The 24,177-nt window shown below is 45.6% G+C and overlaps 2 protein-coding genes across 13 annotated transcripts in view; both read left to right on the top strand.

Annotated features, from left to right (window-relative positions):
- The window catches only part of NADSYN1 (NAD synthetase 1), a 31,121-nt gene extending 27,948 nt beyond the window's left edge, over positions 1–3,173 (top strand). For all 5 annotated transcript variants that reach the window (XM_030560128.1, XM_030560130.1, XM_030560129.1 and 2 more), the window contains one exon: positions 2,782–3,173. In XM_030560128.1, the coding sequence (XP_030415988.1) occupies positions 2,782–2,835 (54 nt within the window). In that variant the 3' untranslated portion in view covers positions 2,836–3,173. The remainder of the gene's footprint in view (positions 1–2,781) is intronic.
- A 7,442-nt stretch (positions 3,174–10,615) lies between these two features.
- The window catches only part of TPCN2 (two pore segment channel 2), a 67,102-nt gene continuing 53,540 nt past the window's right edge, over positions 10,616–24,177 (top strand). For 2 of the 8 annotated variants that reach the window (XM_030560120.1, XM_030560123.1), the window contains exons 1-4: positions 10,616–10,834; positions 18,206–18,270; positions 18,919–18,995; positions 19,496–19,673. In XM_030560120.1, coding sequence (XP_030415980.1) covers positions 10,702–10,834; positions 18,206–18,270; positions 18,919–18,995; positions 19,496–19,673 — 453 coding nt within the window. In that variant the 5' untranslated portion in view covers positions 10,616–10,701. Of the gene's footprint in view, positions 10,835–18,205; positions 18,271–18,918; positions 19,007–19,495; positions 19,674–24,177 lie in introns of those variants that run through there. The other 6 variants (XM_030560124.1, XM_030560125.1, XM_030560122.1 and 3 more) reach the window with 5 other exon arrangements.

Here is a 24,177-nt window from a genome sequence, read left to right as displayed (position 1 = left end):
GCATAGTAACTTTTTAACTGTTACTTTAACAGGGGTGCGGAGGAACATTTAGGGGAGTGTGGCGGGCCCGGCTCAGCCTCCACAGAAGGGCAGGGAGGGAGTGCCACCCAGTCCTGCTCTTCATCCAGCTCTGCTCCAGCACAGCCCCAGCACAAAATATGGTCTGGCCTGGGCTCCGTTTAACCTCAGTCTGAGTGTCCCCACCCCCACCCCAGGGCCGTGTCCCTTGCCACAGTTCCCAGGGGTGGGAGAGACAGGGTTAAGGGGGGACACAACCTTGAAAAGTTTGGGGACCACTGATCTATGCTTATGAACTCCCTGCCCATTCAGAGCAACAGACCAGCACACAGTAACAGAAGTCTATCTACACGGACCTGTTTGCAGGATGGGACCTAAAATGGTGTGACAAATTCAATAAGAGCTGGGAAATTCAGAGTGTAGGTGTCTGCCCATCTGCCTTTACAGCAATCCCCTCTTTGAACCTTGAAGTCAATGGAGTTACACCAGGATTTATTTGACCTTGTATGCCTGGATATAGCAACTGTTTTTAGACTGACACGGTGAGGTGTGTAGAGGATTAAGTGGTAGCTGTAACTATGAGTTACTTGGCTTTTTGTGGGCTTCAGTCACAACCTTAACATTATTTCAATACATTTTCTTTTACCATAAAAGTGCTTGGCTGAGGAATTTTAACACATCGGCATTTTCACTGCCAAAGATTTTACATTTCAGTTGCTTTTAAGACTATGTTTACGTACGCAATAAAATATTAATTCCCACCTCTCTGAAATGTCAGGCATGCTGTAATAGTATCTGACTCCCTGGAAACCTAGAATAAAAGGTACCATATGATGTATTCCCTTTTTAGCCCCACCCCACAACTCATAATTTTGGGCCTTTTCCCATTAAAGCATAGGGCAAAACTCCTTTTGGCTTCAGTGGGAGCTGGATTGGATATTTTTGTAGGATCAGACTGTAAAAATCTGGCCTCTCTTTTTGTGCCTATAAATATTTATGGGCACAGTGAATATCACTTAGACTTGTAATGACCCAGTGTATTGGCATATGCTTCCCTGTGATATTACTTGTGCCTGCAGGTATTTGCCATTGCAAACTGTGTGCAAAGGGGGGGCCAGTTTAAAAAAAAAAGAATCCATTCCTTAAGTTTTGGCTTATCCAGTAGGTTATAGCAGCAGCCTGTGCTGGTAACTGTTCCAGAAAGTTTTTCACGAGACTCAAAAATAAGGGCATGTTACAGGGTTCACTCTGCACTGTGGTGCTTCCTGCTGGCTGTTGTGGGGATTAGCTCTGTTCACCAGTACGCCCTCCTCTGGTGGTGCCTCGCCACCATCACTCCTGTTCTAGGACCTACGTCTCTCCAAGGACTACGGTGTCCTCTTCAGCAACACAGCCCTCTGGCTATGCTGTACTCCCCCATTCTGGGGGACCTGCAATCTGCTGTTCAGACACTTCCCTTAGTGGCTACTGTAGTATATTGTCTGGCCACTTCCTCGTGGCCACAGTATCCTCTTTATCCTTGCCTCAGACTGTCCACCTGCAAACCCCAGCACCCACCCAGGAGCTGTCTCTCGCTCCCCCAACCCCTGCTAGCAGCACTGCCGTGTCTAGGGTGCTGGCAGTTCTCTCAGCCCTCTAGGGACACAGTCCCTCCTCCCTGGGCTCCCCGCAGAGAACTACCTTTCTGTGCCCTGCAGTTCCCTTTTTATATGGGCCTGCTTGGCCCTGATTGGCTGCTCCATTTAGCCCTTCTCTGATTGGCTGCCTCTGGTGCAGCCTCCCTAGGGCTGTATTAACCCCTTAGAGCCAAGTGTGGGGCAGATCATCACAGGACCTCTTATAATACTACAGGACAAGACTGGTCTATTTTGGGAAATGAGTGCACTAAGGGTTTCCCTTGGCTTGGAAATTCTGCCATCACAGGTCACACACTTGTAATTCCTAAGAGAATCATCCTCCAGGACAGTGTCACGTGTTGACTGTTGTGTTCCTGTATTTGTAGCACAAAGCCCAGAGATAAGATGTTAATTGGCTACAGCTTGAGACAATGGTTTTATTCAGATTTGCCAGACCTGCAGTTATGGCTCATTTCATCCTCCAGCACAAAGGGGCTGTTGCCCTGGTAGATCTACCAGTGTGAGGGAATTCCCAGGTGGTGCAGCTCTGATGCCACCCTCCATGGCACGAGCTCTTCTGCACTCTACTACTACCTGGCTTCCAAAATGGCCCCCTGGGGCCTTGAGCAGCTGGCATAATTTACAGCAGCTGTGAGGTGATTGGGGCATAGGCTGACCGGGGGCGACTCTGTGTATTTTGCTGCCCCAAGCACAGCAGTCAGGAGGCTTTCAGTGGCACACCAGCGGGAGGTCCGCCAGTCCCATGCCTTCGGCGTACCCGCCGCCGAATTGCTGCCGAAGCCACGGGACCGGCGGATCTCCCACAGGCATGCCACCAAAGGCAGTCTGACTGCTGCCCTCACAGCTTGCCGCCCCAGGCACATGCGTGGTGCGCTGGTGCCTGAGCCTCCCCTGGGGCTGACACTGAACCTGTCGGAAGGATCAGGGACTGAGGGTGGTTGCAAATCCTTTGCATACACCTTTCTCTGCTGTTTCCAGTGCTTATTGGACACAGCTGAAAATCTGGCCTATAGCTTATTGTTCCTCAGTTCATTGTTCCCTACCCCAATTCCTTGTGTGAATCTAAAATTAATAGCAGAAATTAAATGCAAATTTGTTTTTACCTCTGTACCTTGTTTACTTACAGGTTTCCAATCTAGAAAGTAAGGAAGGGAAGCCTCTACCTGAAGATGTGGACTGACCACTCTCCGTTCTTATACTACTGACTTAATAGTGGGTCTACAAACACAACATTCAAGGATAGAGTATATTCTGAAGATCAGCATGGTTCCAGTGTCTGAACAGACTATAGAGCTGGTTTATCTTTTTGTTACCAGTTATATCTGTAATTAATCAAACCCAAATTAGTTTGGACAAGTAAGTTTCAAGCTGTATTATTCATGATTCTGAATGATTTGTTTTAGCTGTTCACTGTTTGTTATTCATGGTGTGTGATTGGTCACATACTTCACACGATCATGGCTGAAATTTAAAATGTAAAAATAAAGATTGGACTTTGGGGTTTTAATTTTTGGATAATTAATCATTCATGATTCATTAATATTTTCACATATACCTAAAGATTGTCTGAGTACTTGGAAATAACAAGTGATATGATCCCTCCAATCACAGAAACCTGGGTCAGTGCTTTTGTGTGAAAATGTGTGTGCCCATATAAAATTTGACTGGGCCTAATGAATGGTCTGCATGTGATTTTTATCTAACATATTGAACTGAAAGCAAAAATCTTTATAGTCTCTGGCACGTGTTGTTGTGAAAAAAACTAAATTTTCATTTTATTGTGTAATAAATTCACATTTTTATAATGCTAATTGGCTCTGTTCTTAACATATTTTTTATTTACATATAATTGACTAACTCATCTGGTTTAGTGATTGGAGCAGCAGAGTAAGATTCTAATTTAACAAGGTATTTGAGCATGGGCCAAATTTTACATACATGAGTAGTTTCTAATGTGGCCCAGATCAGCACTCCTAAGGTCTGTTTCTGGCTCTGCCATCTACTTGCTGTGTAACTTTTGAAATTCACTTTAATCTCTGTGAGTTTGTTTCCTCATTCCTAAAATAGGGATCCTGCCTAGTTGATATAATGCTGAATGCGCTCTGAGATCCTCAGATAAAAGGTACTTTTACTATTATCTGTAAAACATTATTTAAAGGTGACCTGCAGACAAAACTGAGCATGTGCCCTTTTTTTCTTCTTTATGATTTATAAAGAAAACTTTGGTATACATGACGTGTAAAATGTTCCCTCAGTGTCTGGCACTTTTTTGAAAGGAGATGGGGATAAGTCTGGTATTCTGGCTAACATTTCTGTTCCTACTTAACCTGGTGCTATTGTCTAAGAGCATGCACTGTCATCAGTAAGTGAATAATGGCTGCTTTTACTTGCCTGTGTAGTCACTATGTTAATGAAACTGAGCTCTCTACTCTGTAAAACACTTGGAGACAGAGTGAGCATAGGAGAGATGGTTATAAAACCAGCTTTCCCTTAGCATTCAGTAAGGCTGCCTTACCCACCCACCTCTTGCTCTTCACTTATTTTAAGCTTCACCATCTCACAAATGTGTCTTCAGTTGTAGACAGATACAAAGGGAATGAAGGCAAGAGTTAGTCATGTTTCCCTTTTCATCTGTTGCCGTAACATTTAGCCACTTCTTACTTACATTCACTGAAGTTACATATGATGCCCTAAATCATGCCTGGATTTCTGCTATTGAAATAGACTGCAGGCAAGGTGGTGGATGGACACAGGGCAAGTTTCCCACCATTCCCTGTTTCCTGCAGACCAGAAGAGCGTGGAGCCATTCATGAAGGCAACAGGCTGGTCAGCCTTTTGGCAAGGGTCCCATAAAGTCCTGGTTGGAGTCTAAAGCTGACTTCCCCCTTCAGACTCAGGTGGCCTTATTGGAATCCTGGGAGGTGAGTGGGCACAAGCCCACCCACATCTAAAGGCTCCTTCCCCAGCCTTGCAGGAAGGACCACTGGACCTGGGAACCAACTGAATACAGGGGACAATGAATGAATAACAGGGTCAGGAGTGAAGGTCACAGGTTCAAAACCAGGGATCCAGAGGGGGACACCAAGCAGAGAACCCTGGAGAGTGCCCACTGCTCCTCAAAGCTGTCTAGGGAACCGGTGGACGCTGCTCAGAGGAACTCTGCCTGGATGCATGAGACCACAGAGGAGCAGAAATAGGCTACACAGTTGCACACAGTTGCATGCACCCCATCATCTAGTGTCCTCTTCCAGTTCCAGGAGAAGGTTGACGAGGAGGTCTCGTGACTTTGTGGGGCCACAGACAGAGCATGCAAATATAAACAGAAGTAGGGAAAAGTGCAGCCAGAACCTCAACAGGAGGTTCTGGAGGAGCCAGAATAGGGGTTGCAACCTGGCACATTCAAGATAAGTAAGTGCCAGATTCTCCCTCACATTGCAAAAGGGGCAGGTGTCAAGGACAGAGGCAAACTGTGCCAGGTACATGCCCATGCTCATGGTTCCATGGAGGAGCCACCAATCAATATCCCCATGGGACCAGGGTGGAATAGAGGCTGGCCCACAGGAGTTCCTCACCCTCCACAGATGGTAGATAGTCCTGCCATTTGGTATCAGGTTGGGACATGAGGGTGACCACTACTGCCACCTACTCTCCCACTAGGGGAGAAACCTAGGTTGGATGCAGCTGCCTCTGCAAGCACAACAATTGATGCTCTGTGAGCCAGAAGCAGCAGAATTTAGAAAAGGTAGATTTTGTTTTTAATTCTTCATATGGTCTGGAATCTCAGTCAGAAATGAGAGCTCTTCTCCTTTCACTGTTTTGCTAAAGCTATTGCTTCCTACCTCTTTTGACAATCATAGGAGAAAAGGAGCAATGAAGGGCTGTTGGTTGCGGGGGTCCTCAGTGTGTTTCCAATTTACAAAAGAGAAAGTGAGAACAGCCAGAATCACATAATTATATCTCGGCAGGTAGACTTTCTGCTGCTACTCCTATATTATTGAGCATTTTAAACACTTAACAATTAAAATGAATCTGTCAGACTGTTCTTGTGTTTCCATTGTGGCACTAACACTGTAAATGACCATTTCCTACCACACCACTGTCACATGCTGGTTGAACCAATCAAATGTATCATTTTAACATTTGTTTTTGAAGTTCTCTCAGTGTTGCCCTTATAGCAGACAACACCCTTAATTCAGCATTTACCAACAGTTAGCCCGCAGTGCTATTAGCCATACCACCATTTCCCCCTCTCTTGTAAAGGGAAATAACTGTGGTCAGCTGTTGGCAAATGCCAAGTTAATCATGATCACTCTATCAGTAACTCACCAAAGGGAATGTCACGTAGTTATTTCCAGTGTTTAAGAAACAGGTGAAGAAAAGTGTTAAGCCTGCTGCTGCTCCCTTGGAAGTCAATGGAAAAACCTAATGAGAGCCAGTTCTGGCCCATAATCAGTGGGAGCTAATGCTGTGTTTCTATTGCCAAAATATACCAACTCATTTTCCCCCTGTTGAAATGTCATATTAAACAGAGCAAGATAACACCTTCAAAATTCCATAGGTGTCTTAGTACTAATTTTTTTTTTAAATAAATGGCATGTTAGCACCATGTCCTCATTTCTAATAGTTGAATTCAAGTTCTGGCTGGCTTGGACTTGTTCTGAGCTGATTGTGGTGGAGAGAAAAGGGGGAGAGTTGGCAACTCACCTTAGATGTCACAATCCTATTATCACCATTGGGTGTTTAGTAATTGAGTGTTCAGACTAATTGGTTCTGTCTGCAGTTTTATCTTCCCTGCCTGTTTGCTCTTGCAAACCGTCTCCTTTGGTAAGTCCTTTTCTCTCTAGTCTCCTCTTGGACTCATAAGTGATCATTGCTGAGGCTGGGTACACAGAACAAACCTAGTAGAATGCCTGGGGCAGGGTTGTGGTTACTTATTGAAGTTAATGAGACTCTGAACCTGAGTAATGACTGGAGCATCAAACCAATGGCTGTTAGAAACCAGCACACTGGGTGGGATATTGAGGTACACTGGTCTACTTTAATTTTTGAGTTTGGGACTGTGTTCAGATCAAGGATTTTGGCTGTCCCATTATAAGAACAGGTGATGTGAAAAATGGACATACGAGTTCAGATCCTAAGCACACAGCAAGGTTTGGTTCAGGCCTAGCTTTCATTAAGATGGATAATATACTTCTGAAAAGTTAGTGTTTCTAACTATTAATATTTTGCAGTTGGAACACTGACTTGTACAATAGAAAAGATCTTTGTTGCCCAACATGCCCTATAGTTGAACTGTTATTCAGTAATACATCATATCATTTATTGCTTAATCTTAAAAAGAAAATTGCCTAAATGATTATTACACAAATTTCAGTCAGTTTTGGAAAGTGGTTTTTTTCATAGGCAGTAACTTACATTTTAAAAACAAAATCAGGGAAATAATTACATCTCAAAAATATATTGACAGTTCAATGATGCTCCCACACAAATAGCCATATGTGTACCATTGGGTGTGAAAAAGCTTTCTCACAGTAGGATTTTGACTTAATGTTTTTTGAGGCTGTCCTACATATCAAAGTAGGCTTTAAAAATTGAAAAGTCATTTAAACAGTGGAAAAGTTTTTCTTTGTTAAAACAAATAAACCATCCCAAACAATTTAAAGTGAACCTTTGAGATGATGAAAAATAGTGGCAAGGTGAGGCTAGAGACTGAAGTTGTTCTACTGAATAAGTACAGCACATAGTGACATTGCAACCTTTCCCTTACTGCTCTGCAACCTCAATTCTGTCCTGATAGAACTGCTTTCAAGGGTAGGGAGATAGCAAGGACTACACAGGCATTGAGACTGAGCTGAAACTGCCAGCCCCAGTACCAATTACAATAGTAGTACCTGTCCACTAACGATGATCTCAGACCATCAGTTCATTTCAGTGGAAGAATATTTTTAACACTGCATTTTTCAAAAGCCAATTAGGAAGAGCTAAGCACTCTGGGTATGTCTTCACTGCAGTAAAACATCCATGCCTGACTCGTGTCAGCTGATTCAGGTTGCAGAGCTATAAAATTGCAGACTAGAGCCATGAGGATCTTATTGCCTGGGCTCCAGCCCACGCCTACACTGAAATTTTACAGGCCCGCAGCCTAAGTCAGCTGACATGGACCTGACACAAGTATTTAATTGCAGTGTACACATAGCTAAATACAAGGTGGAACAGATTGTTAAGCATAAGAGAATAGACCATTCAAGGTGAAATAGGACTGCTACTGCAGGGGTGTTAAATGTCTACTTCATTTATTTAGCTGTGACACTCTGTACCTTTCCCAGATCTGAACAGCTCTGTATAAGCTCACAAGCTTTTCTCTTTCATGATGAGAACTTGGTTCAATTAAAGATACTACCTCACTCACCTTGTTGCTCTATGATCCTGGGACCAACATGATTACAACACTGCAAACATTAATAATTATCAAACCAATTTAAATCACAATGGGAAGATACTGAACCATGAGAAGTATTCAAGAATTCCCCCTAAATCAGTCAGAAGAGCATTCCTCTAACTGATGCATCTGTCATCTTTGCTTACCATAGTAGACATCTGAATATGAATCAAGTGACAAAAGGAAAAATATCACCTAATACAGGCCTTATGAAAAACCCTCTTCTTCCCCCATCACTAAAGAGAGGAGGGCATACAGATTTAGAAAAACGGGCAGGTTGTAAAATAAATTGACCATCAGCTGTGACTACACAGATTTATGCTAACATTCCACCTTAAAAATATCATGGCCAGAATGGCTATATGTAGTAATTTCCCCCAACGTTCTCGTATAGCTGGAAGATTTCTCTTAAATGTAAAATCAGTTCTTTGCTGATTTCTCAATCCTTTTATATTACAAAATTACCTATATTTCTACAAATTAAAGTCTCTCAATCTCTGTTTTAAGTCTTGGAGATACATTGTAAAGTCTATAAGAACTAGAAACGCATAGAACCTTGTTCAGATGAGACATACTGTTAATTTAATTACACTGGTCATATTGCCCATTAATAATTTGACTATATTTCTCACTATATTTTACCCTTTCCAAACTGCACCTGTAGTTGAAACTGCATTGTAAAGAATTACAACAAAAAACTATAATCCTACAAAGTCATCTAGAACTTTAAAGGCATACAATAGAAGGGAAATCTGATGCAACCTGTGGATAAGGTGTGAGAATGGAAGGTTTAATTATTCTGAATCACACAGTCTGGCGGAAAATACACTGCTTCTTTGAAAACGAAGAGAAGTTTTGATGGAAAGTGCAATTTCCAGTGAACTCCTTGGCTTCCATAAATTAATTGTTTCTAAAAACAATGTTGCAGGTAAGTACAATACATGCTTCAAAACATTTATTTATAATAATGAGCATACACTCTTCAGGGCAGGGACTGCGTCATCCTAAGTGTTTATACAGTACTCTGGTCCTGATCCTGATTGGGAATTGTGGGTGATACTGTAATACAAATAATAATCTATATTGTGCTTTATATGTTCAAAGCACTGCACACAATCAGCTGTCACTAATTCTCAGAACACTCCTCTGAAGAGAGTGCATAAGTAGTCATATCTTCATTTGAGACAGTACAAATTGAGACAGAAGGTGAAAAGACTTGGCCAAGGCTATACAGTGAGTAGGTGGCAGAGACAGGACTTTCCAATTCCTAATCCAGTGCTCAGTCCTCTGGAAAAATGTTATGGATGATATGACAGTTAATAAATGAGGTTCTTAATTATATCTGTGGTCACTCAGTGTACAGTAAGCCCACTCTTACCTCATGTTATTGGATTCTACTCTAAAGAAGCTGGCCTAATGCCATGTGTCAAGTATTAGCCAAAGGCTTTCACATAGGTCCAGATCCTCAAATATTTAGGCACCTAACTCTCCAATGGACCCAAAATACCTTTGAGGATCTGGGCCAGGGGAAGGCAACCTATGGCACGCGTGCCAAAGGAGGCACGTGAGCTGATTTTCAGTGGCACTCACACTGCCCAGGTCTTTGCCACCGGTCCGGGGGGCTCTGCATTTGAATGTAATTTTACATGAAGCTTCTTAAACATTTTAAAAACCTTATTTACTTTACATACACCAATATTTTAATTATATATTATAGACAGAGACCTTCAAAAAATATTAAAATGTATTACTGACATGCAAAACCTTAAATTAGAGTGAATAAATGAAAGGTTGCCAACCTCTGATCTGGACCATATTTACTGCAAATGAAGTACTATGCTGTCTAGCTATACAGTGGTTTGGAGAGCCCAGTGGCAGCAGAACTACTCCAGGATCAGGCCAGGTAATTGATCTGTACTGTCCAGTTAAGCAGATTTTTTAAAAAACTGGGTCCTGATTTGCTGTCTTGTGCAGCTGTTACAATAGTGCTTTGCAGACAACAATCATGATGCTGTGTTGGCAATGTAGGCTCCAGCCCTTCAGTGAGACTTATAGTTCTGCTCAGTGTGAACCAAGGCAGCAGGAGTGACTGTGGGATACTCTCCCGCGGAGAAATGAAAGTTGTGTATCACCTATGTCCTGACTTCCCTGCACCAGCTGAAGGAGAAAGCCTGGTACAGCAGCGATCACGCTGACAAAGCTGTGAGTTAGCCAGCCAGGAAGAGGGGCTCCAGGGCGTCACAGCAGCCACGAGACCCAGCCCCTACTATCTCCCGCTTCCACTGGCAGATCCTGAACTCCACTGCACCCAGGAGCCCTCGGAGTACCAGCCCGTCGCACACTGAAGCCCCTGGCTATCCCATATCCTAGTCCCTGCGAGTCCCCCTCGAGCGCCCGTCCGCTGCGCTGCAGCGCCCCATGGGGCGGCCGGGCCGGGGTCAGGCGGATCCTCCTCCCGCTGGCTGCCGGGTCACGTGTAGCGGGCGGAGCCGGCTCTCCCGGGGCAGAGCCCCAGGCGGAGTGCGGGCGGCTGCCTTCCTTCCCGTGTGAGCCGGGCGGCCGCGACTGGGACCTGCTACAGGGGAGCGCCTGGCGCCGCCGCTGTCCATGGAGGAGGAAGCCGGCGCCGAGAAGGAGCCCCTGCTGCCTGCCCGGACAGCGGGCCGCGGCTGCCCGCCCAGGGGAACCTTCGGGGCCGGCGACTGCCCCGATCCCGCGGCCTCCTGCACCGTCCAGGACGGTGAGTGGGGCCGGGAGAGCCTCGGGCATGGTGCCACGGGCTGGTACCTCGCAGAGGGGTCCCGCTGAGGCACGGAGATCCTGGGGCGCTCCGCGGCCTGCCCAGGGACGGGGCTCTGAAAAGTGGCACCTATATAAGCGCCTGCCCCTCTGGGGGAGTCCATAGTGGGTAGGTTTTGTCCCGTAGAGCATAGGCACTGCAGCCCGTGTGGGGGAGCGAGAGCCTCTAGAGCTTAAAAGACCCCTTGGATCAGCGATCTCACTGCCCAGGGGTATTGCCTAGACAAGCCCATAGAATAGGGACTTCAGCGCCTGCTGGGCAGTGTCTGTAGCATATGGACTGGTGCCTGCAGAACCTAAGCCTGGGTGACTCTAGGGTGGGTGACAGCTGCAGAACAGAGATCCAGGGCCAATGGAATGATGCCCGTAATCATTCTAGACTGAGGGCTTGTCTGCAGGGGGAAACTGATGAAGTGGTTAATGGTGGTGTAGCTCCACATCTGGACACTTTGTACTGGAATAGAGGTAATTTTATTCCGGAACAGTTTGCTCGGCTTTGGAAATGCACTGTTTATTCCAGACTAAAGTGATTGTTTATTACTAAATAGGATTTCCACAGAGGGAGCTATTCCAAATTCGCTGTCCTGGAATAAGATAGTTCTGTCAATTTCCCAGTGTAGACAAGCCCTGGTGTATCAGGTTTAATGCCCAGAGACTGAGGCCATGTCTACATCTAAAATTTTGCAGCGCTGGTTGTTACAGCTGTATTAGTACAGCTGTATAGGGCCAGCGCTGCAGAGTGGCCACACTTACAGCAACCAGCGCTGCAAGTGGTGTTAGATGTGGCCACACTGCAGCGCTGTTGGGCGGCTTCAAGGGGGGTTCGGGGAACGCGAGAGCAAACCGGGAAAGGAGACCAGCTTCGCCGCGGTTTGCTCTCGCGTTCCCCGAACCCCCCTGCAAACCGCAGGGAAGGAGACCTGCTTGCTCGGGGGTTCGGGGAACGAGAGAGCAAACCGGGAAAGGAGACCAGCTTCGCTGCGGTTTGCTCTCGCGTTCCCCGAACTCCCCCTGCAAACCGCAGGGAAGGAGACCTGCTTGCTCGGGGGTTCGGGGAACGAGAGAGCAAACTGGGAAAGGAGACCAGCTTCGCTGCGGTTTGCTCTCGCGTTCCCCGAACTCCCCCTGCAAACCGCAGGGAAGGAGACCTGCTTGCTCGGGGGTTCGGGGAACGAGAGAGCAAACCGGGAAAGGAGACCAGCTTCGCCGCGGTTTGCTCTCGCGTTCCCCGAACCACTCTGCAAACCGCAGGGAAGGAGACCTGCTTGTTCGGGGAACGCGAGAGCAAACCGGGAAAGGAGACCAGCTTCGCCGCGGTTTGCTCTCGCGTTCCCGGAACCACCCAGCAAACCTCAGGGAAGGAGACCTGCTTGCTCGGGGTTCGGGGAACGCGAGAGCAAGCCGGGGAAGGAGACCAGCTTCATTACCAGAGGCTTCCTCAGGTATGCTGGGATACCTGCTTATTCCACGGAGGTCAAGAAAAGCGCTGGTAAGTGTCTATACTTGATTACCAGCGCTGGATCACCAGCGCTGGATCCTCTACACCCGAGACAAAACGGGAGTACGGCCAGCGCTGCAAACAGGGAGTTGCAGCGCTGGTGGTGCCCTGCAGATGTGTACACCTCCTAAGTTGCAGCGCTGTAACTCCCTCACCAGCGCTGCAACTTTCTGATGTAGACAAGCCCTGATAGTGTATATACATAGCTAGCATGTGGATTTCAGTTTGATTTGTCACATTGCATTACTTGCTGTCACTATGCCACTGATTTATTTACTTACTTGTTTTGGATGAGCCAGCTGACTAGGGATAATGAGTGAAGAAGAACAAGAAAACTTGAGGTTTAACCTTTTCTCAACCCCCCACTCCTGCATCATGCTGTTTTCTTTCAGATTTTTTTATGTTAAGAGGTAAATGCTTTTTTCCCCTCTCTCTTACAAGAGATGTAGATATCTTAAGTGTGCTTAAGATGTCTTTATGTTGAAGGGAAGGTGTTGTGGAAACTTCACACTGTCTTTAGGCTGGGATTTTCAAAGGAGCCAAAGGGAGGTATGTGCTTAATTCCTATTTGAAATTCAACAAGAGTTGGGTGGCTAACTCTATAACTCTTGTCAAATTTCAGTAAGAATCGACCCCTTAGGCTTCTTTTGAAAATCTCAGCCTTAGATTGCAAGCTTTTTGTAGCAGGCACTTTACTTAATTGTGTCAAAGTGGCCCAGTTTTGTGCTGAACTCAGTAATACTCTTGAACTGAATGCCACTTACTCACCATTGTGTGACTTAGACCTTAGTCCATCCCGTGCTTTGCTGCACATTGTGCTACCCACATTTGCCATTCTTGCCTGCCAACTGCTGTTCTCTCCAAATCTTCCCATTTCATGTTGAGGTGCTTGATGTCATGCAGAACTGTTTATTTCCATGTTATTCACGGTCTTCCTCTCTTTCTTCTTGCATTTTCTGGCTTCCATTCAAGGGCAGTATTTGCTACGTGTTCTCTTTCCATTCTCAGCACATGTCCCAGCCACTGATGTTTTCTTTTGTAGATTATTTGTGGGAGGGTGCCTTGTCCTGTAACTTTTCTGACTTCTTCCATTGTTTGACTTCTCGTGTTAAATACTGCTCAATATAAGGGTGGAAGAATTGGGCCCAATCATGTCTACACTACGGGCGCTATTACAGCTATGGTTCTGTATCGCCGTTGTGTAGATGCTTCCTACATCACCTGTCACTGTAGGTATTCCATCTCTCTGAATGGCTGTAACTAGGTCGATAGAAGAATGCTTCCATTGACCTAGCTGTGTCTGCACCGGGTGTTACGTTGGCATAGCCATAGTGTTATGAGGTGTGATTTTTTTCACACCCTGGAGTGCTGTAGCTGTGTCTACCCGACTTTGAGTGTAGACTAGGTCTTTGAGTATTGCATTCTTGGTAGTGCATAAATCACACAAAACTGTCTTTACTAGAACTGCAAACACATTTATTTTAATATAAAACCTAAGGGTGAGATTTTCCAAAGTGCTCAGCATTGCCTTAACACTATTCTTACTGAAATCCGTGGACGTGGAATTAAGTCCATACTTGGTGCTTTTAAAAATCCCATTCTAACTGTTCCCCCCACTCCCCAGTTCCTGACAATATTCCTGAAATCAACTTTGCCCTTCTTGTTCTGTGGTCACACAAATGGGGAATCTAAGATTTAAAAAGATCAGACTAATAAAGGCCTTTTCTGCTGTTTGGAAGCAGCCTCTGTATTTTTTTCAAAGCAATTTAATTTCTGTTGCATTTGTCTTCATGGTTGATGTCATGGTCTGTTTAAAAAAGATGTGGTGGTTACACACAAATATGCAGTGAAATTTTTAAGTTGTTTCTGACCTCTTAGGAAATTGAATGCTGTTCAGATCAGTCATCTGGGAATTAATTTCAGTGGTGCATATTGCTTAGTAATGGCTTATGCTTTTGAACGAGGGATGTGGACAAAGCTATACGGGATCAAATTTTTTCTCATAATGTCCCAGTCAGCCTCCTTGACTGCCATGTCCTGCCGGGATAGTTTGGAGGTGCTGTTGCTGAACTTCTGTCAGCTATAGGAACATCATGAGGACTTGGCATTTTCTCTTAAAATTCAGCAAAGAATCCTGTGGCACCTTATAGACTAACAGACGTTTTGGAGCATGAGCTTTCGTGGGTGAATACCCACTTCCTCAGATGCATGTAATGGAAATATCCAGGGGCAGGTATATATATGTGTGCTAGCAAGCCATTCACAGTCTTGCCAATTACAGAACCAGTTTCTCCTCTCTTGGTTTTCACACCTCAACTGCTAGAACAGGGCCTCATCCTCCCTGATTGAACTGACCTCGTTATCTCTAGCTTGCTTGCTAGCACACATATATATACCTGCCCCTGGATATTTCCATTACATGCATCTGAGGAAGTGGGTATTCACCCACGAAAGCTCATGCTCCAAAACGTCTGTTAGTCTATAAGGTGCCACAGGATTCTTTGCTGCTTTTACAGATCCAGACTAATACGGCTACCCTCTGATACTCTTAAAATTCAGGCACTCTATAGCCTGTCATTGGCATGTATTATGTGTGTGTCTGAGCCCTGTATTCATTTGTTCTCTGATGGGGACTCTTCTCCTCCTCTACAAGCATGGACTGTCTCTGGTTCCCTTCACTGGGTTAATTACTGGGGCAATCAAAGATTCCTTGATGCCAAAGGCATATAATCAAAATAAAGGTGGAAGTGCTCACTTTTCACTCTTGCTGTATATATAACCTACTACAGACTTTGTTAATGAATTTTGGATTGATAATTTCATAATGGGCTTAAACTGCAGCAAGGGAGATTTAGGTTAGGCATCAGGAAAAACCTCCTAACTGTCAGGGTAGTTAAGCATTAGAATAAATTACCTAGGATGGTTGTGGAATCTCCGTCATTGGACGTTTTTAAGAACAAACCCTGGCATGCATTTGTCTAACCTGCCTAGATAATACTTAGTCCTGCCTTTGTGAAGGGTACTGGACTAGATGACGTATCAAGGTCTTTGCAGTCCTACATTGCTATGATAATATAGCTGTTATGTAGTGATGCTTTATTTTACTTCATTACGTGCTATCAGCTTTTCCTTTATTTGGATCCTGCCCTGGTAGATGTAGTAGTAATAGCAGCGGGTAGATATAAAAAGAGAGGACCCCGTGCTTCTCCCATTTCAATCTGTGGCACCACTCCACTGAGTTCAGTAGGATCAAGATCAGGTGCAGAATTTTGAAGCTATATATCTTTTTTTTTTAAAAAGGTAAATCTGGATAACAGACTAAAATTGTGTTGAGCTATAGATGCTACCAAAAAAGAATTTGGCTGAGACGCTGTTAAAGAGAAATTGTTCTGATTTTCTTTATCTCTGACTTTTGCTGACTGGAAATGCAGCCCTTTGTGCCTGTAATAACAACTGGGTAAGAGTCAGTCACTTGAAAATCATTCCAACAGGATTTATTTCACTTTTCCTTTTCTCTGATTAACCTCTCTATGAGCCCTCGTAGTGGAAGGGATGTTTTTGTCAGCAAAGCAGTAGGCTTCTGGGAATCAAATACTCAAATCCTGACAAAGAAATCCTGATGCTGAGTGCAATGTAAGTTACTCAGAGCTTAATGTCTACATGGGGCAACTTACTGGCATGATACAATTATCAACATAATTTAGCAACATCAAGTAAACTGAAAAAAGGCTACTATGACACTGAATAAGAGTGTCCATGTGGGGAATTATAACTATAGCAATAAAGCTATACCAGTATGTTCTGTGTTTGTACAGTGCCTAGCACAATGGGGTCCTGGTCCAAACACTCTGGTAATAAAAATAATTAACAATAGTAATGCTAATAAATTTCCCTTTGTAGAGAAGCTTTCAGTGTGTGGATGTGTGTGTCTTTTTAATAGACCTTGCAAATAGTAAGTCCCGTCTGCTCACGTAGACGTTAAAGTTCTTTTTAGAAGAGGGGTTATCCTTGTGTTCTTGTCCTTAATGTCCTCTCCCACTCCCCATACTGTTGTGCACCTGTTCATTCAGCTGATGGTGACCTTCATTGCCAACACGTGATTGATTTTCAGTGAAGCTGTGTGTGTAGTTAGTGATAGATATTGGTGTCTGTCCTTTGTTTTGAAAGGTGCTGTGTAAATGTAAGAATCTCATTCTTATACCACATGTGTGTGGAGTATGTAATATTAATAGGGACTGAGATTATTCCTGCGGAGTAAGTGAGGATTCAAATAGCAAGTATATTATACTTTTTTTAAAGCCAGAACTATTTTTTATGGTTTCCTGCAGACTCTTAACTGTGTAAGATATTGGAGGTAATTGTCCTGCTCAACTCAGCATCTGGTGAGGCCTCAGCTAGAGTACTGTGCCCAGTCCTAGGTGCTTCACTTTAAGAAAGTTGTGGACAAATTGGAGAGTCCAGAGGAGAGCAACAAAAATGATAAAAGGTTTAGAAAACCTGACCTAGGAGGAAAGCTTAAAAAGATTGGGTATGTTTGTCTTGAGAAAAGAAGACTGATGGTGGAACCTAAGTCTTCAGATACATTGAGTGTTAAAGGAGGACGGGGATCCGTTGTTCCCAATGTCCACTAAAGGTTGGACAAGAAGTACTTAATGGGCTTAATCTGCAGCAAGGGAGATTTAAGTTAGCTATTAGGAAAAACTTTCTAACTATAAGGTAGTTAAGCGCCAAGGAAAGTTGTGGAATCCCCATCAGAACAGATTAGATAAACACTTGTCAGGGATAGTGTTGGTATACTTGGTCCTGCCTCAGCTGAAGGAGCTGAACTTAAATGATTTCCCTTCTAGCCCTACATATCTCTGATTTTGATACTACATTTTGAGCGATATTGTTCATTTTGGCCTCAGGGTTACCAATGGTCCACACAAATTTTATGCCCCCTTGTTGAAAATGTTTACATCGGAAATGATGAAAAGGTTATAGAAAGAGCTGTTTACTCTAAAGAACTGTTACACTGACAAAGCATTTTAAGTTTCCTGAATTAATTTTTTTGTATCCCTCAGTTTGGCGCACTGTCACACATTGCATTCTACATTTAGGCCTTGTTGGGAGGCATGGTTCTTTGCAGGAGACGGGCCATTTTAGGGACACAGTTTGGACAAATTTTGTTCCAAATTTAAGGTTTTGAAAGCTTTCTGTTGGCCTTTGGTTTTGTAAAAGCTTATTTTTATATGACATCTTTTGACATTTTCATGGGGAAAGGTTGCTCTTCTCCCGAAACAAATGACCTGTAAAGCTTGTAACCCAAACACTTTGCTTTAGAAACAGGCTACAGGAGGACCTGAAAGTGAAACTGGTTATATATAGACTATCTATATTCACTTCAGAATTTGAGAGTAAACCCAGAGTAAATGGTGAAAAGAAAAGTAGATTTCTTTATTTTGTATTAACTCAGTTAAGGTAGTGTTTATAAGATAGGAAAGAAGCTTCATCTCTTCATAATCCACATACAAAAACATGATAAAATTTGACCACAGTAAGCAAGTTGGTATGCTGAGACCTCTGCATATTGGGCTGACTTTTATTATCTGATTGTTTTTGTGCTCCCTTTTCTGTTATTCTCTCTTGTCTTATACCTATATTGTAAACTCTTTGGGGCATAGATTATCTTTTTGTTTTGTGTTTTGTACAGCACCTAACCCACTGGGGTCTTGGACCGTGATGGGAATGCCTAGTTGCTACCATAATTAATAATTGGTGCGGCAGGCTTTGCCCAGGTAACATAAATGACCAGTGTTTCTTTTAACCTCACAGCTGCTGGAGCTGACCATGATCTTTACATAAACCAAGCTGTAGTATTTATTGAAGATGCAATACAGGTAAATAGAATTTGTTTCTTTCTTACTGTGCCTGCGGTGGTATGTATTTGTTACCTGTTATAATGAAGGCTATGATTTAGTCATAGTGGTTGCGGAAGTCACAGCTCTTAGGCTCACTCTTATTTTCATAATCCGTTTATTCCACATTTACTTAGGCTATTTTGAACAACCTTAGATTGAAAGAACGCTAAATAAGTGAGGGTAATAATTAGACTTGGTGAGAGTTTAGTGGATAGAGCAGGAGGCTACTGTCAGAACTCCTGAATTTTATTTCCTGCTCAGTTACTGACTAACTGCATGGGTTTAGGCAAGTTAGTTAGCCTCTCTGTACCACAATTAACTGAGTTATATATGGCAATAATTGATGCCTACCTTCTATAGGTGTTAGGGTATAATTTCTATAAGTAACATGTTTTGAGGTCTTTGGATGAAGAGGTCTTTATAAAAGCAGTTTCTTTCCCATATCACTTTTTCTTCACATGTGTGCAAGCTAAGGGGTAGTCATTGGTGGACTTCACTTAATGCGAACAGTAATTTTTATTTTTTAGTAGCCTCTGTGTCTTAGTATAAAGCTGAAAGTGTCTCAAATTAGGTTTTAAATAGCTTGATCTCTGAATTACTTTTCTGTGCTTTGCCTCCTGCCTCCAGTATCGTTCCATAAACCACCGAGTGGACTCCAAATCCCTGTGGCTTTATCGATGGTATTATTCAAAAATTTGCCAGTGGTGAGAACTTGGTATTCTGCTCTTTTTGTCTCTCTAATTTAGCAGTGGGTTTTGAAATGACTTCTTATCTCTGTATTTTGATAGTTTGAGTAGCTAATATAATAATGGTGGTTTTATTGCAAAACAAACTTTTCTAGCAAATCAAAATGAAGAATAACTGTGCAAGTGATGAGAATGGACAGTACCAAGTATTGTAAACTCTCATGGAGATAGCTCTGTAGAATTGCATGGGGCTAGTAACATGAGTAAAGACTGTTTGCGGGAATTAAGGGTTTGCAGGATCATAGTTATTCAGACATGTTTTGTTGCTAGCATTTAATTAAGCAACAGCAACTATGTGTCTTCTAGTTCATCTATTTTTCTGTGCCATTAAAGAAGCAACATTTTCCAAGCTGTGGTATTTGGTTTGAGACTGGCCTTTTTATTCTAAATGTAGACAAAATTTTGTGACCAGTGTCTGTTTCCTTTTATTCCTGTCTTTATGTTCCCCACCCTTCCAGGGTTTTGAGTCTCACCATTACTCTAATTTTGGCTCTGGCTTTCATTGAAACCCCTTCTTCGCTCACTGTCACGTCAGATATACGATATCGCGGCACAGCCTGGGAGCCTCCTTGTGGCTTGACTGAAAGTGTAGAGCTGTTTTGTTTCCTCGTCTTTATAGCTGACGTCTCTGTGAAGGTGAGCAAAGTCATGGTCTCTGCAGTATGTAAGAAGCATGTGTGCTTGTTCAGCATATTGATGGTAGACTCAAAGTGATCTGTCTGTCCTTTCTTTATATTTTGGGAGATGAAAGAATATTCAGGTTTGCAAGTTTTGAATTTGCGTTGTTTGATTATATCTTTAATTTTGGAAAAAATGCAACTTCACGTTGATGTATAAAAACAGTGCAAAAACACTTCAAAATTAGGGAGATATGAGTCATGCATTTCTAAGCAATACAGCCATATTTCCTTAAATTCAGACTGCTGTTCACTGACAGTAAATAAAATGATAATTGTGTTGCTGAGGCCCAGATTTGGCTGACCTTATTTGGCCAGGTATTTTTACTATTTTTGTTAGGGTAGAACTGGGCCCTAAATGATCCAGCTTGCTCAGATTCAGATTAATTTCTGAAATTTGAACCCTTACATGCTTCCTGTTTTTTGAAGGATCAGCATTTCGATCACTGCACAGATGTTTACCATGTGTTTGTGTGTGTGTTTGTGAGGAACATCTGCAACTTCTCTTGACTCTTACTTAGCTCTGCTAGTAGAAGAATTCTAGGAGTCAATGTAAGGTATTTTTTTCCATATTCTGTGGGAAATATTTGCAAACAAAGACTGAGGCTTTGTCTACGCTGGCAAGTTTCTGTGCAGTAAACCAGATTTCTGCATTGTAACTCCCAAGGTATACATGCTGCCAAGCCAGTTATCAAGCAGAAACTGCGCAGTTGCAGCACTGTAACAAAACCACCCCAATGAGAGGCGTACAGCTTACTGCGCCGGAGATAGAGCGCTGCAGTGCTAGTGTAGACACTCCGGTCGATTACAGCACTGTGATTGGCTCCGGGAGGCGTCCCACAATGCCTGTTCTCGCCTCTCTGGTCATCTATTTGAACTCTACTGTCCTGCCCTCAGGTGACCAACCGTCATCCGCACCTCTTAAATTCCTTGGGAATTTTGAAAGTCCTCTTCCTGTTTACTCAGTAACGCATAGAATAGTCTCAGCACATCTTTCCAGGTGACCATGCCTGCTCCATGCACCAGGTGATCTCTCGCTTGGAGCAATGCTGAGCTATTAAACCTCATCAGCATTTGGGGAGAGGAGGCTGTCCAGTCCCAGGTGTGCTCCAGCTGTAGGAATTATGATACCTATGGACAGTGATGAGCTGCTAAAATATTAACAACAGGTTCCCTCCGTCTCACCCCACGAGGGGGTCATGGCCCCCCCCCCGGGCCTGCTGCCCCTTCCTACTCCCCACGTTCTTTGATGCCCCCCTGAGATGCCTGCCCCATCCACCCCCCTTCCCTGACCCCTGGCTACCCTCTGCTGCCCCATCCAATCCCTCCTCTCATTCCTGATTGCCCTCCGAAACCCCTGCCCCATCCATCCACCCCGTCTCCCTGTCCCCTGACCACCCCTGGAATCCCTGTCCCTGACTGCCCCCCACCACTCCATCCAACTCCTGCTCCTTCCTGACTGCCCCCCAAGGACCCTTTCCCCCATTCAATCTCCCTATTCCCTGCCCTCTGACCGCCCAACCCCTATCCACCCCTCCCACAACCCCCCAAACTCCCCTGCCCTCTTCCAACACCCCCTCCCTGCTGTTCCCTGCCGCCTTACAGCGCTGCCTGGAGCCGCTCCGCTGGGACCAGCACCAGCACTGTGGGGCCCGAGCTGGGCCGGGCCGGAACTGCAGTGCCAGGACCAGCACTGGCACCGGTGCTGCGGGGCCAGAGCCACAACCATGGGGCCGGGCCCAGCACCGGCACCGTGGGGCCCTAGCCGCAACCGCGGGGGCTGGGCTGGAGCTGCGGGGCACGAGCCGAGCCGGGCCGGAGCTGCAACCGCAGGGGCCGGGCTGGAGCCGCAGGGCATGGGCCCAGCACCGGCGCCTGGGACCGGCCGGGCCGGAGCCGCAACCGTGGGGGCTGGGCTGGAGCCACGGAGCATGGGCTGGGGCTGGAGGCACTCGTCTGGGAGGTGCCAGGCTGGAGGGAGCAGCGCTCCGGGACCAGAAGCTGTGCTGGAGGGAGCCGCTGAGCCAGCCGCACCTCCTCTCCCACCCCACGCCCCAGCTTACCTGCCTTCCTGCTGCTTGTTCAGGCTTCCCGCGAACATCTGATTCGCGGGAAACAGGGGAGGGGGAGGAGAAGGGGGACAGAGCAGGAGAGGAGGGGGAAGTGAGCTTGGGCCAGAGCTTTTGTTAAATAAAGCCCTTACAGAACTGGTTGTCCTGGAACAACCAGTTCTAAAAGGCCTGCTAAATTTAACAACCGGTTCCTGTGAACCGGTGTGAACCGGCTCAAGCTCACCACTGCCTATGGACAGATTTCATGATGCATGACCCAAAGGGGCCATGACCAGGACGCACTGCAGTGCAGAGTCAAAGTGAAGAAGCTGTGGAACGCCTACCACAATGCGCAGGAGGCAAACTGCTGCTCCAGTGCTGCACCCACGAGCTGCTGGTTCTACAAAGAGCTGGACACGATAGTCGGTGGTGACCCCACCTCCACTGCGAAGGCCACTGTGGATACTTCGGTGGCTCGTGTGCCAGTTGAGAGTGGACCGAGCAGGAGGAGGAAATCTTGGACGAGGATGTGGAGGGGAAGGGGGACCCAAAGGCAGAGGACGTCTTGGAGGTCAGAGATACATGAAGCCTGGAGATCTTCTCTACCTTGCAGGAGGCTAGCCTGTCACAACTGTCAGATCTTTGCAAAGTGCAATCAGGAGAGGAGGCCCCTGGTAAGTGGCTTTGACTTTGGGAATCGCTAAAGCGCAGACAGGAAGGTTGCAGGAAGCAGACTTGTGTCTGTATGAGTGGTGGAACAGGGTGTTGATTGACTCTCACTTCATGGGAATCTGTATCAGAGATCTCCAGGAAACTCTCATGGAGATTCTGGGCAACCCACTGCCGCAGGTTCTTCGGCCGAGTTGCTTTGTTTCTTGCCCCATTAAGGGTAACTTTCCTGCACCACTGTCCTGTCACTGGGGAGGTGGTAGGACCACTGCTGCACAAAAGCGAGCCACATAAGGGCCAGGGCGGAAGCCGCAGTCTTGGAGAAAACCCTCCCTTGATTCCCTGCTTACTGAGTTATTCCTTAAACTTTAAAGGCAAGAGGAGCGCGACGTTGATCTTGCCACGTATAGTAGCTACGACGCGAGATTGCTTGTGGCATTCACGGAGGTGCTGATTACTGTGGACCGCTGTTTTTGGCTTGGGAAGTAAGCACTGAGTGGTGGGATCACATCGTCATGTATGTCTGGGATGATGAGCAGTGGCTGCAGAACTTTTGGATGAGGAAAGCTGCATTCATAGGGCTGTGTGATGAACTCATCCCAGCCCTGTGGCGCAAGGACACAAGAATCAGAGTGGCCCTGCCATTGGAGAAGCACGTGGCAATTGCATTGTGGAAGCTGGCTACTCCAGACTGCTACTAATCGGTCGCTAACCAGTTTGGACTGGCAAAGTTAACCGTTGGACTCGTATTGACAGAAGCATGCAGGGTCATTAATCACATCCTGCTCCAAAAGACCGTGACTCTCGGCGACATGCGTGACATTGTGGATGGCTTTACGTAAAAGGGCTTCCTTGAATGTGGAGGGGCAATAGATGGCACGCACATTCCAGGTTTGGCAATAGACCACCTATCCACCGAGTGCATTAATCAGAAGGGATATTTCTCAGTAGTTCTCCAGGTGCTTGTGGATCACTGTGGGCATTTCACAGACATTAACACAGTCCAGGAAGGTGCACGAAGCAGGCATCTTTCGGAACACTGGCCTGTTCAGGAAGTGCAGGCAGGGACTTTCTTCCCGGACCAGAAGATCACCGTAGGCAGGGCCGTCGCTACCGTTTAGGCAGCCTAGGCAGCCAGGATTATTGAGGGGGCGGCATTTTGCCGGGGGCACGGCAGGCGGCTCCGGTTGACCTGCTGCAGGCATGCTTGCGGAGGGTCCGTTTTGGTCTGCGGGTCCAGTGGAGTTGCCACAGTCATGCCTGCGGATGGTCAGCTGCTCCCGCAGCTCCGGTGGACCTCCTGCAGCCATGCCTGCGGCAGCTCCACCGGAGCCACGGACCAACGGACCCTCCTGCAGGAATGCCTGTGACAGCTCCACCGGAGCTGCGGGATCAGCACTAGGGGGTGGCGAAATGGCCGTGCGCTTAGGGCACGAGAAACCCTGGCGCCGGTCCTGACCGTAGGGGATGTTGAAATGCCCATTGTGATGCTGGGAGACCACTTAATGCTGTGGCTTATGAAGCCATACACGGGGCAACTTGACAGAAGCTAGGAGTGGTTCAGCCGACTGAGCAAGTGCAGAATGGCTATTGAGTGTGCTTTTGGCCGTTTAAAGACCCGCTGGTGCTGCCTATATGGGAGGCTGAACCTGGCTGATGACAATATTCCTATGCTTAATAATATAATATATGGAGATATACCTATCTCATTGAACTAAAAGGGACCCTGAAAGGTCATTGAGT

Source organism: Gopherus evgoodei, chromosome 4, assembly GCF_007399415.2.
Source record: "Gopherus evgoodei ecotype Sinaloan lineage chromosome 4, rGopEvg1_v1.p, whole genome shotgun sequence".
Taxonomy (NCBI): domain Eukaryota; kingdom Metazoa; phylum Chordata; order Testudines; family Testudinidae; genus Gopherus; species Gopherus evgoodei.
This window is presented reverse-complemented; position numbering and strand designations above follow the sequence as displayed.